At 35.5% G+C, this 10,026-nt stretch overlaps 1 protein-coding gene across 1 annotated transcript in view; it reads left to right on the forward strand.

Annotated features, from left to right (window-relative positions):
- KLF8 (KLF transcription factor 8) overlaps positions 1–6,783 on the forward strand; it is a 91,519-nt gene extending 84,736 nt beyond the window's left edge. The window contains 1 exon segment of the mRNA XM_053201645.1: positions 294–6,783. Coding sequence (XP_053057620.1) covers positions 294–475 — 182 coding nt within the window. The 3' untranslated portion in view covers positions 476–6,783.
- The last annotated feature ends 3,243 nt before the right edge of the window (positions 6,784–10,026 follow it).

A 10,026-nucleotide genomic window follows, 5' to 3' on the forward strand; every position in this document is an offset into this window, starting at 1 on the left:
CTGAAGTAACAGAGATTGAACCAGGGAGAAGTGACTTATTTAAAGTCACACATCTAATATATAGTAGAGCCAGAATTCAAGAAAAGGCCTGTTTCAGGCAGAACCTGTGTGGTTTCTACTCTACCATTTTTGGCTCTTCTTTAGTACATCTGTAAGGATAGAGAAAATTTCTTCAAAGTGATTGCCACAAATTTTGACCAAAGCCTTGATAAAAGATTAAGTACTCTGTTCTCTTTCCAGTATCCAAATATCTCTTCTCTGACTCCCTTTGTTTTGTCATATCCCCCTTTTAGGAGAGAAGCCTTATAAATGTACCTGGGATGGCTGTTCCTGGAAATTTGCTCGTTCAGATGAGCTCACCCGCCATTTTCGCAAGCACACAGGCATCAAGCCCTTCCAGTGCACAGACTGCAACCGTAGCTTCTCTCGCTCTGACCACCTATCCCTGCACCGCAGGCGCCATGACACAATGTGAGCAGCATAGACTACACCAGAAGAGCTGTGCTGGTCTTGTGTGTGTGTGTGTGTGTGTGTGTGTGTGTGTATGCATGCACACCGAGATCATAACCATCTTTTCCTCTTTGACTTCAGCTTGCCTCAGGGATGGGGTAGGCACAGCTCACTGAGCCAGGTTGATGAGACTGTAGGAAAAAATAGATGGTCTCCCATGGGGGCTCCTCATATTCTACTTTCACTTCTCCACTGTCCAGTCTCCAATTTTTTCAGCCTTGCATGGATTGAATTCCAGTGTGGCACCCATGGCTTCCCCCCATTCCTCCACCATACGCTTGCTCTGACATAAGACATTTCCCTACAAAAACAAAACGGGAAATCAAACTCAAGGCTGTGAACAAACATGCACTGCTTTTTATTCCAATTTGTCTCTTATTTTCTAGAATTCTTATCCTTTTTTTCTTTTTTTTTTTTGGAATCAGCATTTAAGAGTGGTTGGTAGTGTCTTAAAATGACATTTTGTAAATTTCTTAAACATACAAAGGCATAATAATTTAGTTGATTGTTAAGATTTACAGGGATTTTGGTCCTGAGTATAGGGCACATCCTCAATGAATAAGATGAGTCCCTTGCCAAACTGAAAGATTTTGTAAATCCAATCCTATATGTTATTACAGTTTGGTTTTCAGAAAGTGCTGATGCTTCTTCACAAGTCTATCAGAAGGAATGAAATGATCTTCTCCTACTTGTCCTCTTTTTCTTCGTCCTTCTTCAGGATAAAGATTTGGCTGCACAGTTATCTTCTCCGTTAGGTTAAATTTGAAAAAGCTTTCAAAGCACATACTGACATGCCAGTAGGGAGAAAAGTGTTCCAGGAAAATATGTTGGGCAGCGACAGGAACAAACAAAACCAGTATCATTCTGAAAACAAATAGAGGGGGACTTTCATTTGGATAAGATTTCAGAAGCTCTGTAATCACAAACCTCATTCAAATGGCAGCCTGTTGAGGCAGTGTCTTGAGGGGCTGTTTATTCTTTTGTTTATGTAAAGCAACTGTTTTGAGCATATTGCATGGTGAGAAATCACACACTGGGGTTATTTTATACAGAAGTGAGGGGTTAGAAGAAAAAAAAATGTGTTCATTCTGTGGCATTATTAGCATGAATTCTTATATTTCAAATGGAATTTAAAAGGATTTTAGAGAAAACTGACACAAAAAACCATCTGATGTTCTGCAACTGCTATAAACCGCTAGCCATTTCTTTAGTCATTAAGGCAGGTTACATATTATACGCATTACCCAATTGGACTTTTAAGTAATAGTCTCTGGGACATCAAACCCTCTGTTCTAGGCTGTGGACTTCAGATCTACCTCCAAATGGCATATTTTCTCTACCTGGGGGCAGGGAGGGCTTTGCATCACTTAGTTTTAAATTCAGCCTCTCTTCTAAACGTTGTCTTTATATTGAACCCCTTTTCTGTGGCAGATATTCAATCAGTCCCTGTGTGAATACTTTAGGTTACTACTTCCAAAGACCATCCATTCCAACTAAATCAAGAAATTCTAGTACCAAGAATGGATCTTATTAACCACTTAGTACTATCTATCATTTATATTTTAAAGATGAAACAAATATGGGCCAGATTCTTTCCCCAGATTTTTTATGGAAGTGTTATAGATCTGTGCACCCATTCTCCCAGGGATCACATTCTAAAACCAAAATAAAGAAAAATTTTACATAATTGGTTGCAGTATTTCTCCAATTTTATATGCTATGCTTCAGAAAACTAGACCACTCACAGTATTATTTACAGTTGATTAAATACTAAGTAAAATGTGTTTGTGGTCATTGGTATATAACATTAGACACACAATTTTTCTATTCAAACACTATCTATAATATTTCATATTTGATTTACCTCATTTTCACTTACAGTGTCTTTCCAGACTATAAACTGTCATAAATTCAAAGACTGTATCTTTCTCAAAATGACATATGAATTTTTAATATTATTGTTATTTTGATATAGGCTTTCCCCTGACTTTGGGTGTTCAAGTTACACACTGTAAACTAATTGATGAAGCATTAGGAGATATCTAGGGCCAGTCTGTTAAAGGGAAATTCTATGTAGCTATAAGACAGATGGTTAAAGGTGAATTACCATCACACATAAGTTTAAGCATTTAATTGGGTAGTTGATGTGGCATTTCATAGTAAAGAGCTTAGCCATTTTCTCCAGAACTTTGATCCTGAGTCTCCTTTTCTAGAGTACACACATAAATGACTTGTGCCCCTTGGACCTCAGGATCTTTTGCACTGAGCATATAATCTTATAAATAAAGGCTATCAATCATACTGTTGTACTAAGATGATCAAATTAAGTTTCTAAATACTGGTATCTCTGACATCCTTAAGTCTAACCCTTTACTCATTTTTTTCCCCTTCAAAGTAATGTGGGACTTTGTTAATGCTTTATTGTTACAAAACATTTCAAACCCTATTCTCATTGCCCTGTCCCCTCCAAATAATGGTTAAAAAAATCCTTCCAATTATTTACATATATTGTAATAAATATGTCTAAATGCATTTAGAGTGTTTCATAGAGATCCAAATACAGTACACTACAGTACCACACCAAAACTACATATAATTTTGCTAAATAAACAGTGAGATGGAAAGGAACTATTTTAGCTGACATTTGGAATTAATTGAATTTACTGTGCTCATGCCAGCAAAGCACCATTAAGTGGACATTTCCCATGACATGAAAAATAGCCTTGTTTGATAAGGTTGGATAATATTCTGGGATTCGTTGCCATGGAATTCTTCCATCTGTAGATGATTGGCAGTTGAACATAGGTATCAATAATTATGATTGGAGAATTCAGGGAAAACTATGAGGAATTGAACTGGTTGGGTATGTTAGGTGGATTGAATTATGGTAACACAAAATGTTTCTGAGAGTAAGATCTTTTTTTTAAGAGTAAGATATTTTTAAATAAACTTTTTTAAATTTAACTTTTTAATATTTATTTTTGAGAGAGAATACGAGTGGGGGTGGGCAGATAGAGAGGGAGACACAGAATCTGAAGCTGGCTGCAGGCTCTGAGCTGTCCGCACAGAGTCCAACATGGGGCTCGAACTTACAAACTATGAGATCATAACCTGAGCCAAAGTCAGATGTTTAACCAACTGAGGCATGCAGGGACGCCCTTTTTACTTTAGAACTGTTTTAGATTTACAGAAAATTGTGAAGATAGTACAGAGAGTTTACCTATAAACAGTATCCAGTTTTCCCTTTTATTAATATCTTTTATGAATTCATTAGTAAGGTATATTTGTTACAGCTAATGAAGTAATATGATACATTATTATTACCTAAAGTTCAAACTTTATTCAGATTTTCTCAGTTTTTACCTAATATTCTTTTTTTAAGCATCCTATTCAGGATACCACATTACATTTAATAGTTATGCCTCCTTATGCTTCTCTTGGTTGTGACAATTTCTCAGACTTTCCTTGTTTCCTATGACATTGACAGTTTTGAGGAGTATGTCCCAAATTGTCTGATGTTTTCTTCATGATGAAACTGAGGTTATGGTTTGAAGAAGGAAGATCATAGAGGTGAACTACCATTTGTATCACATTATATTAACATGGCTTATACTCTGGATGTTAACCTTGATCATCTGGCTGAGATTGTGTTTGTTAGATTTCTCCTCTGTACCCTTCCTTTCCCTATCTCCACGCTGTACTTTCTGGAAGGAAGTCACTATGTGAAGCCCACACTTAAGCAGTGGTAAATTATGCACCACATCCTAGAGGGTCTCTAGATAAATTATTTTAATTCTTTGCATGAGAGATTTGTCTTTTCTCTCTCATTTATTTATTTATTTATTAAATCATTTACTTGTATCAGTAGGGGTTCATGGATATTTATTTTGTACCTTGAGTTATAATCCAATACAACTTTATTTTGTTTCTCAAATTGCTCCAGCTTTGCCCACTGGGCACTCTTGGGTTGACTTCCAAGTACTTTTGACATGCCCTCATTACATTTTTATTAGCACATTCTTATTTTCTGGTACTACAAAATGCTCCAGTCTAATCATATATATTTTTTTGCCCCCAGTCTAATCATATATATATTTTTTTGCCTTCTCTTACAATCAACCATTTATTTAAAGTGTACTGGTTCATTTTACTGGAGAATTATCTTAGAAACCAAGACCTGGATATTTGATATGCTTGTTGCTACTGGGCATTGTTGATTCTAGGTGATCTCAGCTGACAGAGCAGGAAATATGTGTGTGTACACTAACCCATGTATATACATATCTAGAAATATGTCTATATGTAATCATCCATATCCTTATTAAGCTGAATGTGAGTTTATACTGATGTCTGCAATTCATTACCACATGGTTCATTGTAAACCTTTACCTTTGTTTATATATAACCTCCCATTCCAACACTGAGAATCCTACTCCCACACTCTGTCATCTATTTACTTAACTGTTCAATCACAGTCTACACGTATAGTGGCATCTCAATTGTTAACCTGTACACCTGTGAGAAACAACTAGAGCACAGTGCTTAGGTATATAATAGTAATATATTTAGAACCCCAACAGCTATTTGAAACAAAATGATCTGCAAAATTCAGGAATTAGGGATTTCTGTGATCTGAGTTCCAGGAATATGGGGTCTATCTCTTCCAAAAAAAACTTTTCTCAAGGATCAAAACATTGGGAATTGACCTAACCTTGAATAAGTCAAGATAAATTATTGACTCTTCAGTATGTTAATACTTATATAGAGAGGTGGACACAGAATAAAGTAGGTGAGCCCAATTGAATTATTGAGCATTATTTTTCTCACTGGTAAATATGTCTCTCTGAAAATAGGGGTGCTACCCTAAATTATCTCTCTTCATATTTTCCTGTCCCTCACTTGGTAAAAGTTAGGCAAGTCACAACAACTCTCTGTGACTCAGTCAACCCATCTACAAAGTGGAGATCCAAAAATCTACCTCACAGAAATGTTGTGAGGATTCTCATTAAGAGATGTTGGCAAAAATAATAAGAGATATTTAAATTAACAACAAAGTATTATGATCATCACTATGATAATAACTATAGTACTCAAAATTTACCTTAGAAAAGGGAGAGACTTAGGCTGCCCGTGTCATAAAGAACTAAATTTGAATCAATAAGAAAGATAATTGAAGAGTGGTCGCTGGAAGTAATATTATTTCTTCTCTTTCTTCCCCTTACATTCACTTTATTACTACCTGTAGGATTCTCATCTGTTTCCGTCCGGACTTGAAGCACATAAGGACCCAAATGAATAAGTAGGCAAAACCCATTGCTTCAAAAGCTGAATTCTTCCCTTATTCTCACTTTGGACCACATTATATGTAACCCTGTTAGAAGCACAAAGGTAATTTCCCAGAGCCTTTCAGACTTTGGCCAGTTCAACTTCACCAGTTACATTTTTCTTTTTCCCTACTTACTGTTCTCTAAATAGTATAGATAAGGAAGGATGTGAGGTGAGGTGGTTGGGGAGAGAGTGGTATGGAATAGGATACAATTTATGCCAGTGACAGAATATTTCTTTGATTCCCAAACACTGGTTTTACTATCAATTTCCTTTTTTTCTGGTGGTGGGTCAAGGGCAGAGGGAAAGAGGATATTTTGTTAACTGTTAAGAAACTTTCCTTCCCTTCCAGTAGATATTTCCCAGGATCAGTACAAGTAGCTGTGTTGGCCATTACATTATAACTATGTTGTATAGAGTGCCATTTTAATTGTATTGTTGAATAAGAAGAGGAAGAAAATTCCTAATAAGTGTCCATTCTTGTTTTTTGACATGAGGTCACAGCAGGAAAGCAATTTCAGAAACTGAGTCCTTTTTTGTGAGTTGAGAAAAGGAGCCTGCAGTGAAGGGATTGCTTAAATTTTATGTCATCATTTAAAGAGATTATAAAACAGTATATTAAGCTTTAGCCTCTATTACTCTTATGTTTGTGCCTCCTTCTTTTAGTGTTTTAGAGCAATACTTGATTTTTCCTCTATTTTATGTTAGTTCTTGCTCCAGAGATATGGTTTCAAGGCTACGATCATGAGGAATCTCTCACATACAACTCCGTTATGCACCTGGGGATACTCAAAAATTACTTAAGTTAGCATAGCCACTCAGAGTATTCTCTTCCTAGCCCAATGGGGCTCTCATTCTGTTGCAGCCAGGTAGGGTGTATGCTTGGGTACTAAGCAATCTTGTTTGATTGTTGTACTTTTTTTATTAATAAAAATATATTAAACTCCAGAAACCATGGTTAATATCTTGACTTTTTCTCCATTTTATGTTTCCTCAACATGGCATGTAGTAGATTATTATCTTTACATTAGCTGGGTAAACTTGTGGGGAAGATACATTACAGTAACATGGTGCAGGAAAGGAAGCTGGGCTATATAAATACAATAATTTCTCTGTTTCAGCACATAATTTCTCTGTTTCCCCATGTTCGGGAGCATATTCACCTATGTCTCTGAATGAGGTTCCATGAAGACTGTGTGTTCCTTTTATATATTTCCTAAAGTGGAACTCACAAGACTTTATGAGATACTCAATAGGCTAAGTTTTCCTGCTCATCCCTGTTGTCCTCAAAATTTTATTTTATTCTATGAATACTGGAGAAGAAGGTATTGGGACATCGTTAGCTACCTTAGTACAAATACCAGTCCTGGGTGGGGATGTAGGAAACTGCTGTGACTAAAGACTGTGCTTTTACACAACCTAAAACAGCAGAACACACATCCTTTTCAAGTGTACACAAAGGATTCTCCAGAGTAGATCACATATTTTTCCATGAAACAAGCTTCAACAGAATTAGAATAGAAGTCATACCATGCATCTTTTCTGACCACAATGCTATAAAACTAGAAGTCAACCACAAGAAAAAAATATGGAAAGAGCACAAATAAATGGAGGTTTAACAACATTCTGCTAAACAGTGAAGGGGTAACCAAGAAATAAAACAAGAAACTAAAAACACATGGAAACAAATGAAAATGAAAACACAACTGTCCAAGAACACTGGGATGCAGCAAAAGTGATTCTAAGACACAAGTATATAGCAATACAGGCCTACATCAAAAGGCAAGAAAAATCACAAAAAAACAACCTGACTGTACACCTAAAGCAGTTAGAAAAAGAACACAAACAAAACATAAAGCCAGCAGAAGGAAGGAAATAATAAAAGGGCAGAAATAAATGACAAAGAAACTAAAAGACAGAATAGATCAATTAAACCAGGAGTTGGTTCTTTGAAAAACTCAATACAATTAATAAGCCTCTAACCAAACTTATCAAGAAAAAAGGAGAGAGGACTCATGAATAAAATCACAAAAGAGAGGAAAAATAAACACCACCACAGAAATACAAACAATCATAGGAGAATTTTATGAAAAATCATATGACAACAAATTGGATAACCTAGAAGAAATGTATAAATTCCTAGGAACATATAAACTACCAAAACAAACAGGATGAAAGAGAAAATTTGAATATACTGATAAACAGCAAAGAAATTGAATTGGTAATCAAAAAATTCACAAGAAACAAAAATCTAGAACCAAGTGGACTCACTGGCAAATTCTACCAAACATTTAAAGAACAGATAGATAATACCTATTTTTTCTCAAATTATTCCAATAAATAGAAAAGTAAAGAAAATTTCCAAATTGATCCTATGAGGCCAGCATTACCCTGATACCAAATCCAGATATAGACACCACCAGAAATGAACTAGAGGCCAATATCTCTGATGAACATAGATGCAAAAATCCTCAACAAAATAATGCAAACCAAATCCAACTTTCTTTTTTAAATTTATTCACCTTTTCCAAGTGGTATTTATTCTTGAGTTTCAAGTGTGGTTCAATATTCACAAATGAATCAATTGACATAATACATCACATCAATAAGAAAAGGGATATGAACCATATGATCTGTTAAATAGATGCAGAAAAAATCCTTTCACAAAGTACAACATAGAATTATGAAGAAAACGCTCAACAAAGGTGGTTTAGAGGAAGCATACCTCAACATACTAAAGACCATCTAAAAACCACCCAAATATAACATCTTTAGTGGAGAAAAACCGGGGCTTTTCCCCTAAGGCCAGGACCAACACAAGGATGTCAATTCTCACCAATTTTATTCAAAATAGTACTGGAAGTCCTAGCCACAAGAATCAGGCAACAACAAGAAATAAAAAGCATCCAGATCGGTAAGGAAGAAGTAAATCTCAGTATTCATGAATGATTTTTTTCTTCCAAATTTTAATTTAAATTACAGGTCGTTAACATATAGTGTAATGTTGGTTTCCAGAGTAAATCTAGTGATTCTTCACTTACATATAACACCCTGTGCTCATCATAACAAGTGTCCTCCTTAGTACTCATTGCCTATTTAGCTCACCCTCCTGCCCACCTATCCTCCAACAACCCTCAGTTATCTATTGTTAAGCATCTCTTATGGTTTACTTCCCTCTTTCTGTCTTTTTTCCCCTTCCCATTTGTTCATGTTTTGTTTCCTAAATTCCACATATGAGTGAAATCATAAGGTATTTGTCTTTCTCTGCCTGACTTATTTCCCTTAGCATAATACACTCTAATTCCATCCACATCATTGTAAATAGTGAGATTTCATTCTTTTTTGATGGCTAATGTTCCATTGTATATATGTATCACTTCTTTTTATTTTATTTCCTTTTATTATTTTATTTCATTTCATTATTTATTTACTTTTATTTTACTTATTACTTTACCTTATTTCATTTTAGAAAGAGAGAGCCCAGGCTCAATCCCATGAACCTGGGATCATGACTTGAGCTAATTTCAAGAGCTGGACATTCAACTGACTGAGTCACTCAGGCACCCCAATATAACACATCTTTTTATCCACTCATCAGTCGAAGGACATTTGGGCTTTTTCCATAATTTGGCTATTGTTGATATTGCTGCTATAAACATTAGGGTGAATGTGACACTATGAATCAGTATTTTTATATCCTTTGGAGAAATAACTAGTAGTACAACTGCTGGGTAATAGGATACTTCTATCTTTAACATTCTGAGGAATCTCCACACTGTTTTCCGGAGTGGCTGCATCACTTTGCATTTCCACCAACAGTGTAAGAGGGGTCCCCTTTCTCCACATGTTCAACAACATCTATTGTTTCCTAAGTTGTTAATTTCAGCGATTCTGGCAGGTGTGAGGTGTCCTTCTGACAGGATTTTTGTGGATTTGATTTGTATTATCCTGATCATGAGTGATGATAAGCATTTTTTCATCATCAGTGTCTGTTAGCCATTTGTATTTCTTCTTTGGAGAAGTGTCTATTCATGTCTTTTACCCATTTCCTAATTAGATTATTTGTTTTTTGGTGTTGAGCTTGATAAGTTCTTAATAGATTTTGTATACTAACTGTTTATCTGATATGCCATTGGCAAATATCTTCTCCCGTTCCATAGGTTGCCTTTTAGTTTTGTTGATTGTTTCCTT

The sequence above is a fragment of the Acinonyx jubatus genome, chromosome X (genome assembly GCF_027475565.1).
Source record: "Acinonyx jubatus isolate Ajub_Pintada_27869175 chromosome X, VMU_Ajub_asm_v1.0, whole genome shotgun sequence".
Classification (NCBI taxonomy): domain Eukaryota; kingdom Metazoa; phylum Chordata; class Mammalia; order Carnivora; family Felidae; genus Acinonyx; species Acinonyx jubatus.